At 37.7% G+C, this 24314-nt stretch overlaps 1 protein-coding gene across 2 annotated transcripts; it reads left to right on the forward strand.

The window, feature by feature from the left end:
* The first annotated feature begins 1671 nt into the window (after positions 1–1671).
* LOC120295363 lies at positions 1672–8815 on the forward strand. Of its 2 annotated transcripts, XR_005552717.1 has the most exons (3): positions 1672–2610; positions 7265–8414; positions 8507–8815. XR_005552717.1 is itself a non-coding variant. In XM_039316415.1 (2 exons), exons 1-2 carry the CDS (start codon positions 8283–8285, stop codon positions 8735–8737), a joined length of 363 nt encoding a protein of 120 aa, XP_039172349.1. In that variant the 5' UTR covers positions 7169–8282; the 3' UTR covers positions 8738–8815. The 2 variants fall into 2 exon arrangements, 1 of the variants encoding a protein (XP_039172349.1); XM_039316415.1 differs by lacking the exon at positions 1672–2610 and having other exon boundaries at positions 7169–8414.
* The last annotated feature ends 15499 nt before the right edge of the window (positions 8816–24314 follow it).

Consider the following 24314-nt stretch of genomic DNA (forward strand, 5'->3'; position numbering starts at 1 on the left):
TCGATATGAGTTGTTTCAAGTACTTCGTGAGTAACACTAGTGTTCTTTGACATGCAATAATGGAAAATTGAATTGTGATGAAACTTTTGACAGCAACTAGAGATTAGTGTCTTTCTAGGTTTTTTTTTTTTTTTGGAATTCGGTTTTTTATTATTTTGCATTAAGTTTGAACTTGTTGATTTCACACGTAAGCATATAATGTAATTTTATAACACGGAAAAAACAAAACACAAGATCATTGATCTTCATGATTTTCACGATAAGAGGGGTGAAGACATACATTTTATCCATAGCAAAACCTTCGAAGTAGTTGTCACAGAAAAATTGAAGAGATGAAATCCGATTTCTCTCTCTTAAATCACTTTTCCTCAACGTATTATATTTGATGATGGATAAAATACAACGTTCTTTTCACATCTTGTGTCGTGGATGGATAGAGGACCAGATTCTATTTTTATAGGCTGTCAATAGTTGCCTTCTGTCAAAGCACATGCCTTTTCATAAGAATCGTAACTTCTTCTTAAGGATTGCACCTTTTCATTTCATGAGAATTACAACTTCTCTTAGCCAATATGTTTTAGCTCTTAAAGACTTATTAAACCATAATTAATAAAATCACGTGGCCCACAATAATTCTTACATTCTCCCACTTGGCCCATATGACATTATTTTCATGGTTTAATAAAGAATATAATGTGCACAATAATATAATGCTAAAATTTTTCTTAAATTGGCTATCACATAATAATCACAACTAAGTAAAAAAACTAATGCGATTCATAGCGATTGTATGTCATTAATCTACATAATCCCTCCCATGTACCATAATATAGACCTCTACTTAACATGATCCATAAATGAGAGGTATATCAATGGTCCAATCATAATGTCTTAATTAGAGACTATCTTGTTTAACATTATCTATTTCCATAATATACACTAAATAAAAAATAGAAAAAATTAGAAACACATAAATAAGCTTGAGTGTCAAATGCATATACTTAATGCAATCACAATACAATCATTAATGACGTCCAATAATGCCAATCCTTTGAACATGTTCATTAAATGTTTTGGGCAGTAGTTCTTTGTTAAGGGATTTGCTATCATAAGGTTGGTACTAATGTTCTCAATTGACGCTCTTTGTTTCTGAAATTCTTTTTTAACAAACAAGTATTTAGTTTCCATATACTTAGCACCCTCAAAATACTTGTCGTCCTTTCAGGAAAATAATTGTTGTTGAGTTGTCACAATAAATTTTCAGCAGTTTAACAATATTGTCGACAATCACAAGCCCTGAAACAAAATTTCACAGCCATAATCCATGAATATTGGCCTCAAAACATGCCACAAACTCAACCTTTACAATGGATGCATCAATATTTGACTATTTCGCACTTTTCCATGATATTGTCCCTCCGGCCAGAAGAAACAGATAACTGTTGACACCCGAAATTTTCGTCAACATTTTAATAATCCATTTTGCAAAAATATAAAAAAATAAAGAGCAAAAAAAAACAAAAAAAAAAAGAAAAAAAAACAAAACAAAAAAAAAAAAAAAATGAAATGAAATGAAAAGAGAAAAAAGAATTATTAGAAATAAGGAAAACGAAAAAGAAAAACGGGGGTTTTAGCTCGCACGAGGGGACTCTCTCTGGAGGGGGGCCGTTCACGATCATTTTTGGATTCTCTCTCTGGAGAGGATTTCTCTCTCTCTGAACGGTTTTCTCTCGCTCTCTCACGCTCTCTCTCGGGGGGAGAAAAATGGACTGTCTTCATCTCTTGCTCGGCCCACAGCTCACGAGGAGAAAGGGGAATCGAGGAGAAGAAGATCGATCGATCGCCATCACTCCTTCAACCGCCTCACGCGCGATTTGAGTCGATCGGGACTATCGTCGGCGGCGATGATGACGACGACAATGACAGCGGTAGTGACAGGAGGCTCGATCAGTTAGGGTTTTCTTCCATTGGTGTGATCGAAGAATCTCTGATGATCTCTTAATCAATTGCTTTCGGGATTTGGAGATCGGGAGCTCTGTTTTCGCTAAGATTCTCTCCAGTTTTCGCTGGATCTCTCGGTTCCGACGCTCTTGCCTTTTCGAGCCTTAGAAGGAGAGCAACTGTCAAACTGAGGAGCTCAAGGCGTGGGGCTCAGATCCGAAGCTGACGGTAGTGATGATGATCAACAGCGGATTCGACAGCGGCGGCAAAAGCTTCCGATCGTCTTCTCATTTTGTTTTTCCAATCTCTCTGTTCTGGTTTGGGCTCTCACTCGCTCGCTTGATCAATCGAAGATTGGCGGTCAAGGATCGCACGTGAGCTCTCTCTCTCGATCCGTTAAGGTTTCGATTTTTGTTCTCTCTTTGAATCTGTTTGGGTTGTGGATTCTGACTTCTCCCTCTCAATCGCTCTCTCTGGTGATCTTGCTCTCGGCTGAATCTGACACTCTCGTCGCGGATCGCGTCCTTCCGGAGCTCGAGGTGCAGGGATTCGGACCTGCGCCGAGTTTGGAGGTCTCAACTCGGCTCCGAGGGCAGAACCAAAGAGTAGATCTGCTGGTGTTCACGAAGACTAGATCACTCGATCAAGCATCAAAGTTTCACAAACAAGGTATCATTCTGAATCTGGTTGGCAGACTTTGTTAGAAGTTATTGTTGAGCATTATGGACTGGAAGTTGATCATGTTACTATTACTATTTTCATACGTCTGATTCCAGTTGTCATTGATGCTTGTGTGAAGCCTCTGTCAATGAAGTCCTGGTGTGATTGATCAGTGGGTGCTTTACATCGATTAGGTTTTACCATTGATGATCCTTATGTCTCGATCAATTACTTCATCGTCTTCATATTTGCTTGTTTAAAACTTGATACTGATATAATCTGGATGTGTTGTTTCTTTTTTTGTCTTTGAGTGATGATCCGAGATTGTCGATGTGAGTCCTGTGTCGATCGAAGCCAAGCAACTTGTTTCGAATGCAAATTGTGACCTTAAAATTGGAGACTTTAGGCTAGCTAAGACCATATCTGAAACGGATTTGATGACTGAATGTGTTGTTACTCGTTGGTACGTGCTGCATTCTTGAATTTGCAATGTTATAGTTAATCATGTCTTTGATGTTTGAATTGCTTTGACTATATGTGGGACTCTAAATGGGATATGGTTCTATGGGATTCTGTTTAATCTGTCATGTCATATTAACTTCATGGATTCCATCTAGACTAGAACTATTCATTCTCAACTATTGTAACAGTGTTCATAATATAGGAACATAAGGCACGGGGTGCAGAAAATGTGTTGCAAGGGTATGTCTGGATAGAATTTGCTTCTTTCTTGATATTTCGTAATAGATGCCGAGAGTTCTTGGATTTGGTCAGCATTTACTAGATTCAACAATTGTTAAAAATAGAGCTACAGTTTGTAAATGATTAAGTGTTCTGTTTTCATGCCTTTAATGACCTGTGCTGTTTGCCATTTTCATATGATTTTTTGTGTTGATGCCTAAATGAAAGTTGTTCATTAGGTTCCAATCTATATCAAATAAAAATTTCGTGATAATTGAATATCATTTACCCAGGTCGAGTATGTCTAGAATATCCCTGACCTTGTTTGAAATTTTGCTGTTCTAATCGGTTCTCTGTTTCGGATGACGCTTTGTGCAAATGACCTAATACAAGCTGGTTTCTGTGGTTTTCTGTGTTTGATGCCTTCATGAGAGCTGAAGATGGTTCATCTAGCTTTCCAACGAGCTATAATACACCCTGATCCAATATCATTAGCCACATGAAATCTTCTTTAAAAGTCTACTCCAGAATCTAGAAAATTGTTCTGGTCTGTGCGGTTGTTTCTGTTACTGATCTGACCTCTTTACTAAATGTCTTCGTTTGAGCTAGAAAATGATTTCAATTGTGTTCGTGACCTTCTAAGGATTCATAGGAGACTTCTCAAGCTTTCTAATGACGTATTATGTGCATGATTTGGTTGTCATCTACCTAGTCAAATGAATGTTATCGCATCAATGTTTGATTCTGGAAATTTGTAGATCATCAGTACTTAGTTTTTGCTATGGTAAATTTGAGATCATAAACTTCGAAATCTTGAGTTGGCGTGTTCTGGACAATTGATCTGCACTTAAATTTGTGTACTGTGTCGGAAATTTGATTTTAAATCTACTAGCTGCTGTGATTGTTGAGCATGTTTCTAGGCTTATTTTGAGCTCTTAAATGTCGTTGTCTCGTGAAGTGATGAGCTACAAGTTCGACGTGCACATATTAAGCTTTCATTTGAGATTCACGTATTAGAAATCCTGAGATGATTCTTTCATGAAATTGTTCCTCATATGCTGATTACCTGTCATAGAAATTCTAGGATAAGATAGCTATTGATTGTGCTTTTATCCAGCCTATATCGAATACCTAGTTTCTGTGATGGATGATTTGGTTGATGGATGCACATGCATTCTTAAAACTTTCTTTTAGAATATCATGCATACTAACCTTGATGATGTATAACATGCTATCTTCCTGGCTATGAATGTTGTGTATATTCATAATATGTTGTCACCAAGTTATAATTGATGTTTGTGACTTGAATTTGCTGGATTCATGTTCATGTTTGATGTCTATATTCACTCGTTCTAATAATGATTTCTATGCGTTATCTTAGTCATATAAGATGAGGCAAGGAATTCATGTGTCTTAGATTAGGTTTAGATTAGGATCCTGAACATGAATAAAGCATGAAGATGGTGGAGGTGGATGTCCATTCCGACCATTGTCATGTACTATTTGTTTTCCCGACATTTGTCTCGGGTTCCATACATTATATAAAACCCGACGAGTTGCGGGTTTCCTTTCTTTCCCGATTGTTTTCTCTTTTATTTTCTTTAGGATTGCATGATTAGGTTTACCGCTTTTCTTAATTGTTTACTTCATGTTTCGCCAATTTAATTTGCATTGATTGTTTTCCTTTTCTTTTTTTTTTAGGAATAGAATAGAATGAAAGTAATCCACCACGCATGGTCACTTAGTCTAGAAATAACGATCCTGAAAATATAAAAAGAAACGCATGGACATGTTAGGAAAAACACAACATACTGTTTAGGTACCGAAAGGGCGTTAATAGAAATATTAACATAACCCAAGTCCCTGAATCTAGATATCTAGTTACGTAGGAATCGAGGGAACACTCTTGACCCTCGATTGGGTTTCTAGTCGACCCCCAAAATGAGGCTAGTGGCGACTCTTGTATATTTTTTAGGTTGTTAAATACCTAGATCATATAAATAAATCCGTTGTAGCGCGAGGTACGAGCTTGGGAGAGCTCGTGATCTCGTGAGGAAATCGTGATCAAAATACCCCTAAACCCGACCTTTCCCCTCCTTGGACTTTTCGAGGGCGGCGAGATCGGGTCGCGACAGGCTTGGCGACTCCGCTGGGGACTGGTTACTAGATTAAGAGGACTTGAAGCCATTTAAAAATGGTTGTTGTGTTTTAACTAACATGTCTTATGTAGGATCGCCTGCATGTCAAAGTCGCATGGAAAATCAAGTTAGTCGTTAATCTTGTGTTAAATTGTCTTGTAGGTGAGAGTTATAAGGGGAGGCGTGCTTGTAAGTCAATTTCTGACTCTTGTGGATAAACTACAAAATCATTGGAAATAGCCTGCCTCCTTTCTTGTTGAGATCTTCTTAGTACTTTTTTTTTTATGTGTGGACCCCTGCAGTGCCACAACTTTGCACAAAGGGACACTTAAGTGTCATAACTTATGAAAAGTACACTTAAGTGCCAAAATCGGAGCACAAGGGATTACTTGAGTGCCAATCCGGCCAAAATCCGGCCAAATTGCATACATGGCATTTTCCGGCAATTTTCGGCGACTTCTTTTACTGATGTGGCAAATGTTTTTTTTTTTATAAAAAAAAAAAACCAACGTGGACGACAAAAACGACGTCGTCCATCCACATTAAGTGCGCTGACCTAAATGACGTCATTTAGGTCATTGTGCGTTGACCTAAATGCCGTTCCTTCTCGTCCGCGTTCACAATAGATCTCAGACCCTTCTCTCCGTCACCATTCACGCCCAGAGCTGGTCATCGGTCGCCATTGTCAGTCGTCGTTTTTGGTCGCTGTCGCTGCTCATCGCTCACCATCGTTGGTCATCGTCAACGCTCACCATCGTCGCTCGTCCAGGTTTGGCCCCTTCTCCCCCTCCCCTGTGATGAAATTAAGGCTTGATTATTTAATTAGGGCTTGATTATTTTATTAGGGCTCGATTAATTTATTACAGCTCCGATGGAATTTGTGTTGATACACTTCAACTGAAACTTGCTGACATCGCACAAAGAGACCAAATTTCTCATTATTCTCATGAATTTTTCTTTCAAGCCAATGTCAGAGTATGCTTTGATTGTTGAGTCACTGGCTATGCATCTCCTTAAGAGCATCCTAATAAAGCAAGTGACTAATGCATCTCCGAGAAGAAAATTAAGTCCTTGAACCACTCTACTTGTGAGGTTGTATAGGGTATGTCCTTGAACCACCCTGCTTGTAAGGCTGTATAGGGTATGTTTATCAATCCAAAATCCTAAATGAAAACATAACAACTGTAGCTAGAATTTTATTGGTAAAGTTACAAACTAAGAAAAAGTTTCAAGTAGGAAGAATAAGAACTTGAAAAGGTATTAAAGCATGTTTTGGTGAAGCTATTTCCTGGAATTGGCTCTACAGCTTGTGTCAGTTTTCTTTGAGAAAGGTGTTGCCTGCTTGTCCAAATTTGTTATGGGTTAGGATAGTCTAAGACTTTAGAGTGATCTATCTGTGCTTCATTTTCTCTTTGTTTTTCTTTAGCTTTAGCGACATAAAATGCTTCCAAGTTTAGTTGTTCTAATTTTAGTTTAAACTTCTAAAGGAATTTGTAGGAGTCAGCGGCTGTGATTTGATTAAGTTGATGTCAGCGTATGCTTTGATTTGCTTAAGCTGATGTACATTCTCTCACATCGCAAGTTTAGTGCAATAGACAAAATTGCTTGGGTTGTGATTGTTGTGGGGACCTGTGCTTGTTGTAGGGACCTCTGTTTTTGGTTAATATTTTAAGGGAATGGAAGACAAATAATTAAAGTGCCAACCTCTTTTTGGCTGTCATGTAGGGCATATTGTCGGTGTTGGGACCTTTATTTACTAAAGTCCATGAGAGTGGAGGGATTCCCATGTGCAATTGTCTAGTGGTCCCAAAAAGTAATTATTCTTTTTCTTGTTCTTGGTGCAGTAATGGCTCATGACAAGGATTATGTCGCTATCATAGTTTGCTACGATGGGGAATTTGTGATTGGGGAGGATGAGTGGGAGTATAAGGGTGGAAATGAGGGCACCATATTTGTGGATATAAAGAAGGCATCTTATATCGGATTTCTTAGGGATATAAAGATTTATTTGCCTTATAAATTTTAGAAGCTGCTATATTGTATTACTAGGAAAGACTTAAGTGATGGTTTGAGATGCTTAGAAGATGATAATGGTCTTAGGGATGTTCTATACCATTATCTTCATGGTGAAGAGGTAAAAATATTTGTTGAGTACAATAGTGAAAGTGAGGATGAAGATGATGATGGAGAGAGCACCGGAGTAGGACAAGAAGGAGATGGTATTCAAGGTAGTACTGACATTAGGGTCAAAGGAGGGCAGGATAGATATGATGGACATGAGAGAAGCATAGATGTAGTTCACCGAAGTGATGATGACATAGGTGATGTCACAATCTCTGGATTAGATTGGGAAGTAGCTGAATCAACTGATGATGATGATGATGGAGGGTTGCCTACTGAAAATTTTATAAGTGATGACGACGACGAGGAGCTGAATCAACTGATGGAGGGTTGCACTTCTTTGAATTGATTAAGCTGATGCCTCAGATGAATATTACTCAATTCAGGATGTTGGTGAAGGAGCAAGTAGGCATCAATATATTCAAGAATCAATGTAAAAGACCGAAGCAAAAGGTGATGAAGATACTCATTGGTTAGTACAACGGTGAATACGGATAGTTGTGGGACTATGCTTGGGAGTGTAGACTACAAAATCTTGGAAGTAGAGTGTATGTAGAGGTTGTGGAAATACCACTTCCTGATATTGGGACGAAGTTCGATAAATTATATGTTTACTTCGATGCATGCAGACGAGGATTTTTATCTAGTTGTAAACGGATTATAGGATTGGACTGGTGTTTTTTGAATGGCTTGTGCAAGGGAGAATTGCTAGCCGCAATTGGAAGAGATGCAAACAACCAAATGTTTCCCCTGGCTTGGGTTGTTGTGAAGGTAGAGAACAAGGACAATTGGTCATGGTTCCTCAAAAATTTGATGAATGATTTGGAGATAACAAATGGGGCAGGGTGGGCATTCATGAGCGACCAACAAAAGGTAATGTTTGCTTTTTAAAAAATTTGGTCACTTGTTTGCTTTTTGATATCAACATGTCATTTGCTGATTTTTTATATTTTTAATTATTGCAGGGACCGGTTCTAGCAATAGCCGAGTTGTTGCCTTATGTTGAACATCGAATATGTGCGCGGCACATATACGCAAATTGGATAAAGACCTATAAAGGGGACAAGTTGCAAGCGCAATTTTGGCAGCTAGCAAAGAGCATGAATATGGCTGACTTTAGGATGGCTAAAGAAGAGATGCTTCAATTGACAAATGATGGTTATGATGCACTGTCCCAAACAGACCCAAAGCATTGATGTAGGGCGTTCTTTAGCGAGGAATTCAAGTGCGATAACATTGATAACAACATCTGCGAATCATTCAATGGGAGGATAATAGATGCCAAATGCAAACCAATTATCTCGATGCTTGAAGACATACGGGTTTTGGTCATGACTTGGCTGCACAGACAAAGAGATGAGACTGCAAAGTGGACTAAGCAATATGGTTCTAGGATTGCTAAGAAATTGGATGACAACTTAGCTGCAAGTAGGTATTGTCATCCCATTTGGAATGAGGATGAATGATATGAGATAATGAAGGGTTCCGATAAGTATGTTGTCTATTTAGGTACGATAAAGTGTTCATATAGAGCATGGCAACTAAGTGGAATTCCTTGTGCATATGCCATATGTGCAATTCAATTGAAGGGCCACAATACAGAAGACTACCTTGATGATTGGTATAAGAAACCGAAATATCTTGCTTCGTATCAATTCATGTTACAACCAATTAGAAGTAGCAAGTTCTGGGAGCCAATAGATCGCGAAGCACCTCAACCTTTGCCACTAAAGAAGAGAATGGGAAGACCAAAGAAAAAATGAAAAATGACAGAGGGAGAGGACTCATGTCACCGTAGGATGAATAAGACAAGTGTACCGATAAAGTGCTATTTTTGCCACATAGCATGGCACAATATTAAGGGTTGTCAATTAAAGAAGTAGCAGGAACAATTGAGGCCAGCCAAAGGCCTAGTGAAGGGACAAATTGGAGAAGGAGAAACATAAAAGGCGAAGTGAGTCGACTGTTCTTCGTCGACGACAATAAACCCAGTAAGTCATGACAATTATGTTTATGTTGCTTTATGGTTTGTTATGAATATGTGCATAGATATAAGTGACATGTATGTAATGTTTTTGTCTTTGTCAAGTCACCGTGACACGTGAAGAATTGGTCGAAGCCCTTGCTATACCTGAAAATGAAGGGCATGTTCAAAGAAAGCAAGGTAGAAGACAGCCAGCTGCAGGATTGGCAAAAGTAACTGGAATGCCAATTAAGTCGACTGTTCTTCGGCAGCAACAGAGAAAAAAATACCCGGTCAATTCAATGATTTGAGTTTACTTTTCATTTACGTTTTAATATGGCCTGATTTTATATTTATGATGTCATTTGCCTTTTTCTCAGGTTCGAAGAAGGCAAGCTAGAGCTCAACTGCCAATAGAGGGCCCAACTGAAGGGCCACCACAAGATCCACCACCAAGGTCATCACAAAGGCCACTAGAAGGGTCATCACAAGGGCCACCACCAAAGTCAACCAAAGGTGTCACTGAAGTTGAAGGCCTAACTAGAAAAACAACTAGAAGAAAGCCAAATCAAGAGCCACCTACAAGAAGGCTATCTACAAGACGCCTAGCTGAAGAATTGGCTGAAGAAGCCCCTACTGTAGTTGAACAACCACAAGAGCCCAAGAAATCACATGCGAGAAGAAGAGGCAACCAATCACAAGTACCTAAAAGTGACGCTCCCCTTCGAACAAGAGGGGCTCTTGGGAAGAGGCTAAAATAATATGGTTATGGCCGTTATACAGATGAGCGTTCTGGAACAGTTATTCTTAATGTAAGCTTTATAGGCTGTATTTAATTTAATTTATAGTGCAAACTTTTGTTGATAATTGAGTTTTCTTTTTGAAGCCTAGGAGAAGTTCAGAGGTTCTTATCTCTCAAAGCCAAACTCAAGAATCAACGGCTGCGCCAACAAAGAAAAAGACATTGCCTACACCAACAAGAAAGAAGAGTAAGAAGAACCCGGTTGCGTGTCCATCTCGAATCAATTCAGCCTACAACAGCTTGCAGCTCCTTTTAAATCGGTTCAGCCTAGGACAATTGCAGCTCCATCAGAATCAACGCATCCCAAGACAGTTGAAGAAGAAGTCTCACGTCCAGTTAGAAAAAATGCAAGGATTATAAATCAAGTGCGAGGTCCATCAAAATAAGAGGCATTGTGCATATTGATTGATGAAATGGGATGTGATATGGTTTGTGAGGCTAAGGAGTCAGTTGTAAACATATGTGGATGTTTTTTTTTTTTTATATTATTTTTTATAATAGTTTGTCATTGAGTTAGTTGAGTTTGTGAGACTTCATTTGTCATTGAGTTTGTGAGACTTCATTTCAAAATCAATGGAACGGTTGTTGTTTGTCATTTTCGGCATGCCTTTTTCATTTTTTTTTTTTTTTTTTACTTTTACTTATTGCTGCTTCGGTGGTGGATATGTGGTGGTGACTAGGTGCTCGTGTGGCTGGTGGCGGCGGCTAGTGAAGCCCGGTGATGGTGGGTTGGGTTGGAGGTTTTTGCTGCACCTAGTGCAAGATGTAAGTGTGCAATATGCACAGCTTGCACCAAGTAGTGCTGCTAGTGCAAGCTGGTGTAAGACACCTTACACTAGCAACTTATGCAGCAACTTACCACCAGCATAGTGGTGGCTAGTGGTGGCTCAAGTGGATGCCTGGGATGCTTGGTGTGGTGGTGATGATGGCTGGAGGCCAATGGTGGCCAATGGTAGGCGGTGGCGGCGGCTGGTAGTAGCCGATGTATACAAAAAAATGGCACTTAATTGATCACATTCTAAAAAACTTAGCACTTAAGTGTTCACTTTTAACAACAAGTGGCACTTAAGTGATCCTTTTAATAATAACTTGACACTTAAATAACTGTTTTTTTTTTTATCACGACTGGCACTTAAGTGATCACTAGATACAACTTATTGCACTCGAGTAATCACTCGTGTCTGTTCTATGTATATGGTGGTTTGCAGCAAAACAGAGAAGTTGTTGGTTTATTTATCTGTTGCTGGTTTACATTCAATTCAAGTAAAATAGTCACTACAACACATCGACCTAATATACATTCCATCATCATTGATTTATATTTGAGAATAAGCAAAAACATTGTACAAACAGTATTTGTCGAAATCATTCATTCAAAACAAGTACATTTCTCCACACATTTACAACTATGGTAGTCGGAGAAACTTCTTCTCATCTTCTAGTACTTTACATTTCATCATAAAGTGGGATAAACAAAAAAAACAGTAACACAATAAACGCTTGGTAACACTTCCGTTCAATTTTCATTTTTGAAACTTCGTTCTTCAAATGGATTATAGAAGATGCTTGAGCTTGAGCTTACATTGAGTCAATATCGTCCAAGTCGTCCACAATCGTAGATGGAGGTTGATGACATCCATCAAGTAGGTCCAATATCACCTCTGTGGCTCGATGAGAGAATTTCACATCGACCCATTTGAAGTATTTGCACTTCGAGCCTTCTCTGTATCGGGCACATCCGTAGAATCTTCTCCCGGGATTCGTTCAAGTCCACGATATTCTTCTTAGACTTGGTAACCCACAAAAACATAAACGCTCGCCTTCTCCTTCATTTTGGCAAGAGAAATTTGAGCCGCTACTGAAAGTCTTGCTCTCCATTTCCAATATTCGGTGGTAGAATTTGGGGCAAATCGAATTAGGTGCAGGATTAAGGCTCTAGTAGCATTTTGCCCGATTTAGGGTTTTAGATTTATAGCAAATGGGAAAGACGACGGCGTTTTCGCTAATTTAAGGACTCTATTTTGGGCCAACGCTCGAAACGACGTCGTTTGGGGTGAATTCAAGCTGACTTAGCTCTCCGACGAGACACATCGGCGAGAAATATTAATATTTTAATGCCGCGTATGATTTCCGGCCAGCTTCGCCGGAGATGGCACTCAGGTGTCTCACTTTTCTTAAAAGGTGGCACTTAAGTGTACCTTTCGTAAGGTATGGCACTTAAGTGTACCTTTCGTAAGGTATGGCACTTAAGTGTCCCTTTGTGCTAAGTTATGGCACTTGAAGCGTTCTTCTACCCTATTTCTTGCGGTTCAACTATTGTAGGTTTAATGTCGACATCTTTATTATGGAGTGTTTGATTATTCATTTCTTGATTATTGTTGGGTTGAACTATAATATCAGGAACAACAGCATTAAAAGTCTTGTGTATCTGAACTTCCACCCTTACTTCTCCAATATAAGCAGCATGCATTCTTTCACTACCACTTATGTTGCAACATAATATTTCTAAATTCAACAATTCTCGTACTATGATTAAAATAATAAAATTTATACCATTTAGATTTCTCTACATAACTAATGAAGTAACCATTGGTCGCTCTTAAATCCAATTTCTTTTTACGTGGATTGTAAATTCTTACTTCTGCTAGACAGCCCAAAACATGCATATATCATAAACTAGGTTTCCTTCTTTTCCACAATTCAAAGAGAGTCTTTGAAATTGCCTTACTAGGAACCATATTTAATAAATGCATATAAGTCTGTAATGCATACACCTATAAAAATAAGAGTAAAAATGAATAAATTATTATAATCATAACCATTTACATTAAAGTACGATTACGCCGTTTTGCTACACAATTTTCTTGTGGTGTACCTAGCATCATATATTGAGTACAAATGCTATGTCTTTCAAGGAATTTAGCAAATTGACCTAGATATTGTCCCGATTCATCATATTATCCATAATATTTACCACTTCCATCCGACCTTACTATTTTCACATTTTTTTTATCTAATTACCTCTCAATCTTTTAATATACATCTCAAATACATTCACTGATTGAGGTTTAGCATGTAATAGATAAATGCAACCATACTGTGAAAAATCATCAATGATGGTGAGAAAATAGCTTTCTCCACCAAAAATAGAATATCAATAAAAACCACAAATATCAATATATATGATTTCAAGAAACTCTGTGCTCCTTGTAGCACTTTGTTAGTATGTTTTGTTTGTTTGCTTTTAATATGATCAATATACACCCTAAGATCAGTAAAATCCAAGTTTGAAATAATTTCGTTCTTCACTAATCTTTACATTCTTTCATTAGATATATGACCTAAATGTTTATGCCACAAGTAAGCAAATTTATCATCTACTAAACCTCGTTTAGTGCCAACATGATGATGTAAGGTCATTAAGGTCTCAATAAAAGCATTATCAAGTTTAAATTTGTAGATACCATCACATAAAGTTCTAGTTTCAATAAAATCATCATTCTTAAACAAACTAAAAGATCAATAACCAAACTTACAAGAAAATCATGTTACATTAAGTCTTGACAAAGAAACTAAATTGTGAGAAAATGTAGGTACATAAAGGGTTCAAACAAATGTAAATAATTCCATGTATTTAAGACTAAACGATAAGTGTCAATGCCTTCAACTTGAGTATTGACACCTAAATTTTGGCGACCTTGGCCATTCATTTATTGCATAGAAAATTAGGGAGTAATTTTTAACCCATAAACAAAAATATTAGAATTAAATTGTATAAAATGTGGTTTTAAGAGCATTTTTTTTTCTTATTGCATTTATATTGGACCAGTGACGGATTGATTTGACTTGATGGTTCCGAACTTTTATTTGCAAGTTGCATTTACAAGGAAGAGCCTCACACAAGAACTTGGGGGAAGGGCTAAAGAAAGACCTCATTTTATTTCTGAGTCAATAGGTCAACAAAAAGTGAGGTCTTCTCTGACAAGGTGTACAAAGAGAGAGAATGTGAAAGAGAGAAAAGTTAAAAAAAATGGGGAGTTGTCTTCTTCCAATGGGGGTCTTTGAGCATCAAGCTCGATGTTTGTAACTTCGCCGTCCGCGGCTGCTAATCCTTTGTCAACTATCGCCTGCTACTGTCCCGACTGTCGTCATTGCTATTATCCCGACTGTCACCCTTGCTGCCGCCCCTAGTGTCACCGCACTTGCTCCCATTGCTGACGCCTGCAACCTGCTACAGCCTCCCTTCTTCCGGCGAACTCCGCCCCTCACTATGCCTCCGCTTGACGTTCACCGCCTGCATCTGCCGTTCCTCTATTGATTGCCGATGTTGCTCAACCAAGCCTACACCCATGCCATCGCTGCTAGTGCCAACCAACTTGACGCTGCGCCACAATGTTCTCGCGACCTGCCGTACCTCCCTATTGAGCTGCAGGTTCTTTTAGCAAATAAGCATCCAATTTGGTGTATTTCAGCTCGTGATCCATCCAACAACAAAGTTGTGGCACCATCCTCCATTGTTAACCGTTACCGCTGAATCACGAGTCTCCGCACCTAGCCACACCGATTCCCGGGTTCCTTGGCGTGCTCAACCTCACAAGAACTTACTTGGCTAGACTTTGCTTAGCCTTGTGGAGTCCAGACAATCCCTCCGGCATTGTTGGGTTCACGTCAATATTGGTGGCATTCTAGTTTCAGTAGTCCCCCTCGCTGAGAAGTTACGCTACCTGAAGGCTTGTCCGCTGATCGTACTAAGAGCCCCCACTGAACTCACTCCTTGCCGTCGCATCCCGTTTTGGAATCAAATAATCCAAACAAGGTAATTTTCTTGAATCAAATTCCATCTCGATATTATTGCCTAAATTGGAATATTTGATGGTAATAGTGATTTCATTGAGACTTTAAGCATTATCCAATAGGAAATTTTGGCAAAAAATCACTATAATTACTAATTTGATCCGTAAGACTTCAAATCACTTTTTTAATTATTTTGATTTTTTTTGTGCATCAATGATGTTTTAATTTTAAAATTTTTATAATTATTAATTTGATCCGTAAGACTTCGGATCAATTTTTCAATTATATTGATTTGTTCTTGCATGTTGTATTGTTTAGGATTATAATAATTGTTAATTTAATCCATAAGACAATTGATTATTTTTTTCAATTATTTTAACCCTTTACTTGAATTCTCAACGAATATCTTTAATAGATTTGATATAATGCTTATATTTGGAAATTGCTTGTTTTGGAAAACACCCGAAAAAATCAAATTGTGTATTAGATAGGATAGTTTCCTAAATTAGGATTGCATGTTAGAATATATAGGATTTCTAGATAACATTGTCTAGTTTGAATATGATTGCATGTTTAGATCATTTTAGAATAGATTCGAATGGATTCTAGATAGCATTTTCTTTCATAAATAGGGTACTAGATAATGCTTGCCTGTTTAGAAAATGTTGCTTTTTAAAAATATTTTTCTAAAATATGATAGGATTTAGGTCAAATTAATCCCTAAACTAGATCGATAACTATTCATTTTAGATAGTTTAATTAGGGATTTTATTAATTTCAAATTTTAGAATAAAAATACAAAAACAACTCATGCATGTCATATAAGTTTTAATTTCAAGACAAGAGAACCCAAAAAATAAAAAATAAAAATTGCTTTGGTGTGCTTAATTCTTTTGATGCAATTTATTCGATTCATTAAGTGTTTAATAATGGTTGTGCACCCGCATGGTAACCCCATTGCATGATAGTGATTTAGGCTAAAACCAATCCAGACTGCTTGCAAAGATATTTTGAAAAAAAAAATGATATCGAAAAGGGTATTAGAGAAATCTAATATAATTAAGTCCCCGTACCCAAATTCTCCAATTCGTAAGAGTAAAATAATTCTTATATTATTTTAGTTGTATATCTAATCAACCTATTATAAACTGATTAATAGTGACTCATAAATAAAATTCATTTGCATGTTAAAAACTTAAATCCAAGTCATGAATTTATATGGGCTTAGAAGAGCCCAAGCTAAGTATAGGTTTAGTAGTCCATTAGCTAAACCCTAAGTGCTGCACCCGAGGTTAGGTTGGGACATTGAGCTTTGTTTCTATTCCCTATGGTCACATAGTTTTCATTTGACTTTATGGTTTAGATCGTAAGAAATCATTGCATCGTATTTGACACACTAATGGTGGCTTTTGTGACTCTCGCACCCAACTTGGCATGGCGAGACCTCCAGCACACACCTCCGGGCATCCTATAGCCCAATTGGCATCCGAATGTAGTCTTATGACAACAATATTAAGCGTGAGAACCCGGTACATGTGCGGGTGAAAGAATTCTTGAAACCCATTCACTCTTGAATATTTTCCGATACTCTCGGATACTCGGTCAACACGTGTCCGGTTGGAAGGCATAGTCCAGTCGATGGGAGATTTCCAAATCGTGCCAAACCCCTTTATTGAATTTGTAACTTTGACAAAGAAGCACCAAAATCAATCCATTAAGTATTATGAGGAACTTCAATAAAGCTTGATTCAAAACATACTAAGTCACAAGGCTTATTTTTCTTTTTGAACCACACTTTAGACAATCTTTTTTCAAGTAGCTAACATCATTACAAAAGTGACACGTAATAAAATTGTGTTCCTTCTTATGAATTTGAAAAGTCTTAGAAGATTTATTCATGACGTGTAATCATTTATTCTTGCTCCTTCCACCTTTCCTTTTGGAATTCTTTTAAGTTTCTTGATAACTTAGGAGATGAACGGAATGAGTTTTTAATTCTTTATCTTTATTTCGTCTTGAACAAGCATACCGGCCAATTTATTTACATTCCACTAATCCTTTATAGTGTTGTAATTCATCTAAAATGACCCATATTGTTCATGAGGCAAGGAATTAAGTATGAACTGTACTAAAAAGTACTCATCCACGTTCATTCCCAAGGTCCTTAACTTTGCTACTAAATTCGTCATCTCAAGAACATGTTCATGCATGGTATGCGAACCATTATACTTTGTGGTGGCCAAAGTATCCATTAATATACTGGCAAGTGACTTATCAGTGGTTTGAAAATAATCTTCCACAAATTTCATAAATTCCTTAAAACCATTAGTCTTGGAAATAGTAGTATTTAAGTTATTTGCTACTGTCATTTGAATGAATACTAAACATAGTCTGTTCGATCTTTTCCAAACTTTATGAAAAGTCTTTTTATCATCGCCACTCTCATGAGTAATAGCAGTTGGTTTCTCAACTTGAATTGCCAAATCAAGATCTAAGACACCTAAGTGAAACTAGATTTGTTCACTCAAATTAGAGAAATTCATTCCATTGAACAAATGAACAGACGAAGTGTACGAATGAAGTGAAATGGGTACGGATATTAGAAATATGCAAGAAAATACTCATATATTAATGCTTTGGGAATATCACATGATCAGATTTAAACTAAACAATACACATACATCATAGTTCTCATTTGAGCAATCCTATGATATACTTACATACATTAAACCATAATGATGCGAATAACTTTAATCTTGTACTTACAAATTTATCTCATTAAAATTAATTTGCTATCTTTGAATATACAAACAAATTTAACAAAAAATATTAATTACTAACTATTATGTCCATGAATTATAAGATATTGATTAATATATGGGTTAATTCCTAAATTCTTATAATAAATGAACTTCAATATACCCATGACATCAATAATGATATTAACGTATCAATTTCAATCATAGCATTAATTAATTATGGGTAATTGAATAAAATAATTCACAAAATAAAAAAATTCAAAATACCTAGAGGTTTGACCACTTTGGTAACTAACAAATGATTCTTAATTGAATTTTTAATGTTGTAAAGCATAAACATTCATCAAATTGCACCCAAGGGCAAACTGTAATTAGACCATAAGGGCAAAGCTGTAAAATAATAATTCCAGAGGGGCAAAATTGTAAATCAAACATCTAGGGGCAAAATGGCAAATAATTGGCTAGGACAAAATCATAATTATCCAGCAAATAAGGGCAAAAAGTAAATAACCATAAGGAGAGCAGAACCATAATTATGCAGCACGGAGATTGGCATTAACTTAAATTAGTCTAGAGGGTAAAATCGTAATTAAACCCGCTAAGGGGCAAAATGGTGAATAATAGGTGGAGGTCAGCGGGTAAAAACATAATGGGGCTCCATAGGCGCATGTACACGCCTCACCCCTGTGCACACCTACACTGCAGTGTGCACGCTAGGCACGTGGCATGTGGATTCCACGCATTCGACCGTCCAGTGCGAGCGAGGGGCGCGTGGGGGCGCGTGGGGGCACGTGGATTCCACGCGCCTTCATCCTCTTCGCACCTCTTCGTCAATTTTCTCACTTTCGCCTTGTTTTCGCTTGTTTCCTTTCATTATTCGGGTTTCCTCCGACAACCCTTTCAAAAACAATTCAACGACAGCAAATAACAAGAAAAAGACTAATGTCATTCGATGAATCTTCATCTGTAAACCATAAAATTTCAATAAGCGAAAAAAATTATGAAATATTAAACCACGCTTTGATACCAATTGTAAGCATATAACATAATTCTATAACACGGAAAATACAAAACAATTTTTTTTTAATCTTCATGATTTTCACGATAAGAAGGATAAAGACATACATTTATCCATAATGAAATTTTCAAAGTATTTGTTATGAAAAAACCGAAAAGATGAAGAAATCCAATTTCTCTCATTTAACCCACTTTTCATAAACGTATTCTACTTGATAGATGATAAAATAAAATATTCTTTTCGCATCTCACGTCGTAAGTGAAGAGAGGACCATATTTTACTTATATAAGGTTGTCAATGGGTGCTTTTCATCAAAACACATTCTACCTTCATGCATTCTCATAAGAACCATAACTTGCTCATTGTTGCGACCAAATTTTCGAGGTGCACCACCTAGGATTTGGCTAATAGATTGTTAAGTCTGGAGTTAATTCGGGCTCTCCCAAACCCATACCAATTCGCAACTTAAGTTCAAATTTCTTAACATGTAAGTGGATTTTATCGCTACTAATCAGTTTATAGTAGGTCGATTAGATATTTAAGTAAAATAATTGGAGAATTATTTTACTTCTACGAGCCAAAGACTTTGGGTACATGGATTTAGTTACACTAGACTTCTTTAATGCTCTTTTGGAACCATTTCTTTTTATTTTCAAAAAAAAAAAATATTTTTGCAAGCAGTTTGGATTGATTTTAAATTTATTTCCCTAACATGTGAGGTGATCATGCGGGTGCGCAACTTACCAATTTAACACTCAAGAAAGCAAATAAAAAAATGCAGGATTTACCTCGTAGTAACGAAAGATCTGCGTTGTTAGATCGTAATTCGATCATCAATCCTAGGTATGATTTCTAATTAACACGCAATTTATTTTTGTTTTCTTTTAATTAATGAGAATCATGCTTTATACAATGCAATATAACTAAATGACCTAATTTTAATGACAGGCAATTTCTAATTAAATGGACCTAGCAACAATCACTAAATGATATGTATTTCATGAATCTAATTATATATGACATGCACATAATATTTTTTAATTTTTTTCTTAAAAAAGAATGCAATCTAACCTAGGGATTGAAACTAATTTATCCTAAGTCATTTTTTGATATTTTTTTATGAAATTCGAAATTAGGAAAAATGTGAAAATTATCTAGCTAAATTAAGATTATATCCTAGTTATATTAAGGATTAGATCATGCTAAACCTTAATTTAAACCAAGATATTATCTTAACTTAGCAATCTCTATCATAAGATACGGTCTATCTAAATCAATCTAAACTTAAAATGAAATATGTGATTTTATCCTAATGTGCAAGGATGCCCTAATTTTACATGACATATGCATGATGATTTTTTGTTGTTTTTTTATTAATTTCAAAATGTCAAATAATTAAACATGCAGTTTAAGCTAATGAAACAAAAATCTAACATCCTAAATTTATGTCTTTTTTTTTTTTTGACAATTCATGATAAATAAAATGCTTAACCCAAATATGCAAATAACCCTAAAGCATCCAATATTCTAACCTAAACATATTTCAAGATAAATAAAGCAATCAAGTCAAAGACGGACCATTCAAAATCACCAAAGGTATCATACATTGTTCAGATCAATGGATAATATATCGCTAATAAAATCGATATATTGATCTTAAGTCTTAAAAACCAAAATATCAATTTTACTCACGCTTGATTACCTTATAGATGAAATAAAAAAAAAACCTAGGCGCGGTTGCGAATCATGTGATATGTTGGAATTTCCAATTATGCATGGGGACAATATTTCAAATAAGTAAACAAGAAATAAAATAAAATAAAATAAAATAAACTATAAGATAAACTTGCCTAATAAATTAAAGCAAATATACCTAATTTGATTTTTTCCTTTGTTCTTTTCTTCTTTTTTCTTACGCAAGGCTTGGCAAGGGCGTTGGTCACCGTCGGTCGTCGGTCGCGGTCGTCGGAGCTCCGGCGCGGGGACTCACGGGTCGCTGCCGGTCGCGAACAGGGGCGGAGGAGGAGCGGAGGAGGAGCGGCGTCGAGCAAAGGCGGAGACAGCAGCGACTGGTTCGGGGCCTACTGGCGTCGGGAGGCAGCGGCGTCGAGCAGACACGGTGGTAGCGACGGAGGCGAGCGGCGCTCGGTGATAGGCGGCAGGCGCGGAGATGAATGGGCGCGGCTGCAGCAGGCGTCGGCGAGGCAGAAGCAGCAGGTGGAGATGTCGGGTCGTCGGGAGCAGCAGAGGCTTCGCGGGCGTCGCAGAGGGCTGAGGGCGAAATCGCGATGGTGCGGCGAGGGTTTCGATTGCCGGCGGCTCGGACAGCAACGAGCGAGCAGGAGGAAACGCCGGGGGAATGCAGCAGGCGTCGGGTTGAGCAGATCGCGGACAGAGCAGGGGCAGCAGCAGCGTCACGGGCGGATCTCGAGCGGCGGAGACCGGCGGAACAGCAGTGGCGGACGCGAGCGGAGCGGCGAGGTGGTGAGTCGCGGAGGCGGCTCGTGTCGCGGTGGCGCGACGGTGGACGGCGCGGCTCGGGCTGGCGCGGCCGGAGGGCCCTCGCGAAGAAGACGACGATGCAGCCCTTTTCCTCTCCTTTTCTTTTTCTTTTTTTTTCCTTCCTTTTTTCTCTCTCTCTCTCTCTCTCACATGTCACTCTCACGTCTCTTTTCCCTCTGCTCCTTGCTGACTTTTCTTTTCCCAAAGAACCGAAACCCCTCTTCCTTTACTCTCTTTTTTTCACTGTTTTACTTTTTGTGTTCTTTTTTTCGATGAAGAGAAGCCCCCTTTAAAGAATTCTGGCCGACCCTTTTTATATGCGTGCACGAAGCCCCCCACCAAGGAAAGAAAATGTGATAAAATATTATAAAATCTTCGCTTTTGTTTTTCTTTCCTCTCTGGGGCGCGCTCAAAATCTGCGACTTTCATGTTTTCAAACGAAGAATATATCACGCCGCGTACGCTCCTTTAAGCTGATACATTGCATGAATATATAAAACGTCGACTACCATATCATCCTTTCTTTTTATTCATTTTCATTGGTCAAATCTTCCTTTTATGCTCTTGAACGGATATTGACATGATATTTCTTTTGGTCTTGTTCCGATTGTGAATTTTCCTCCAAATATTTGACCAAGATATTTATTTCTTGTTTGAAATAAAGAAATATCACATCGAAGAATAGAATGCCTTCATATCTATTAAGCTTAAAACCATTTGTTCGAGTCCATCCACCACTGTCGACCGAATGTGAATGCAATAAATAGAAAAATGAATGCACCTAAAATTATATGTTATGCAATTAATGATTTTTTTGGATAAAATTAACCCATAATTTTCTGTGCAATAAATAAATGACCGGATTGTTAAAATTTAGGTGTCAACACTCATAAAGATTGCACATTTTATTTCATAAGGATTACAATTTCTCATAGGCAATATGTTTTAGCTCTTAAATATTATTATTATTTATGGTAAAAGCTCTTAAATATTCATTGAACAATAATTAATAAAATCACGTGAGCCACAATAATTCTTACATCACATGCTCACTTTTTTTTTGGTGGGGAGGGGGGTTGAACACAAGCTTATGTTAGTTGAGTTGAACAGTTTTGGATCTTTGAAACTCATTAAATTTGTACATTGATTTTAGTCGAATGGGTACATAGAGGCAAAGGCACGAGCTAAAATAAGGGAAATTATCAAATTATATTTAATCCTTCAAGAATCTAACATTCGATTTATGGGTCATTGTAGATGCAATTCGTATTTTTTTGGATCATCGTAGCCACGTTCGAACAATATAGAAGTAGGCATAAGACGCTCACGATGTTCGAAAAGAGCCGAGGGATTAGTTTGACAGAACTATAGGAGATTTGGCAAATTCTCTCTCCTAATTACACGTGTCGGCAAGAGGCGCTGCTTTTAGAGATCACCGGCTGACGATTGACCGCAGGAGAGAGCAGTGAAGACGTCTGATCTGCGCGACCAGAAACGGTAAGCTTCAACCGTGTCGACCGACACGTGTGCAGAGGGACATCGAAAGAAGCTCTCTAGAGCAAAGAGGTGCGCCCACTCCGCGGTGCCCCTTGCGCGAGTGTTGCATGCGGTTCTCTCGCTTGCTCCTTTGGTGGCCCCACCTCTCAAGAGGCAAAGACGAAACACTTCGATCCATCTCTCGTGGAATTCATTTCCCGATTATGGTCGATTTGTTTCGTGAGAATCCACGATCTGAAAAATACATATATGTTAAAATAATAGTTCAAATTCTTTATAGAAAAAAATTCCAAATAAAGACTTGAAATGCTCTCATTTTCTCAAATGAAAATTTAAAGTGAACAATATTTTAAAGAAAGGCTCGAAATATCTCCATTTTTTTCAAATAAGAAATTAAAAATGCACTTTATTTCTAATAAGAGCCTAAAAATAAGGAAAAATAAAACTTAAAAAGACAAAAAGAAAAAAAAAAAAAAGAATACACATGAGAGGGACGACTCCCTCTTGCCTATGTCGGCCGCCCCATCGCTAGTGCGCGGGCAAAGAATGGCCGATGGGGTCTTCGATGTGCCGACCATCGCCATTGCCCCCACTGGCAATAGGGCGTCGGCCATGTAACGTCCTACGATGCTCTAATACAACAACCATTATATAAATTGAAGATATTGGTGGGTGAATAGGATCTTTTCACTAGCATTCTTTGGGTTTGTAGTGTTCCCTCACTATATGAACGCCATTAGTCCCTCAACAGTATGGGTAGTTGGAGAGGTGTGTGCGGAGAAGGGTTTTATTAATGCCGTTTTGACTGAAACCTTCCTTTCCCTCACCCATTTTAAAGAAAACAAGGAGATGACTTTCCATGTTTCTCTGAGTTTTTGCAAATTTGGTTCCTTTCTAACATTAAGGGGTTACCGACTTAATGGCGATACCTTCAAATTGCTTTATTATCCTGAGTTTTCAATATGATAATAGAAGAAAGAGAGAGTCACTTGAGAAAATAGGTTGTACGGGAGAGAAAGATGGTTTTTGCTTTTGTTTTGATGTTATATATTCACCAATACTGTTGAGGGAGGATAATTTCTTTAACTAATAGAAGATTAGGTTTCCTTCTTTTTCCTTTGAAGCTGCCCCCTCTCTATAGTGCCGTATCTAAAGGAGCTCCCCTCTCCCTCTCTATCTCCATCTTCTCTCTTTTGAAGCTGTCTGTCTTTCTTTTCTCTCTCTATTTGTTCAGGGAGTTTGTGAGTGGATGAATTTCTGCAGCTGAATTTGGATGAACATGAAGACCAGTTCGGCCATTTGTCCAGTCCACAACCAATGAGGAGAATGTTCACAACGTAATTCCACAATCTATCTCGAGATTAGGCCGCTCTCCTTTCCCGATTAAGATTTAGGTCGAGTTTTGACGATTTTACACTCCCGAACTAGATCTAAATAT

This window comes from Eucalyptus grandis, chromosome 7 (genome assembly GCF_016545825.1).
Source record: "Eucalyptus grandis isolate ANBG69807.140 chromosome 7, ASM1654582v1, whole genome shotgun sequence".
Classification (NCBI taxonomy): domain Eukaryota; kingdom Viridiplantae; phylum Streptophyta; class Magnoliopsida; order Myrtales; family Myrtaceae; genus Eucalyptus; species Eucalyptus grandis.

Excerpts from the sequence above, each read along its gene's own strand:
- LOC120295363 (XM_039316415.1), top strand. The coding sequence starts at position 8,283 with ATGTTTCCCCTGGCTTGGGTTGTTGTGAAGGTAGAGAACAAGGACAAT. Across the intron at positions 8,415-8,506 it reads TCATGAGCGACCAACAAAAG|GGACCGGTTCTAGCAATAGC; the intron begins GTAATGTTTGCT and ends TAATTATTGCAG.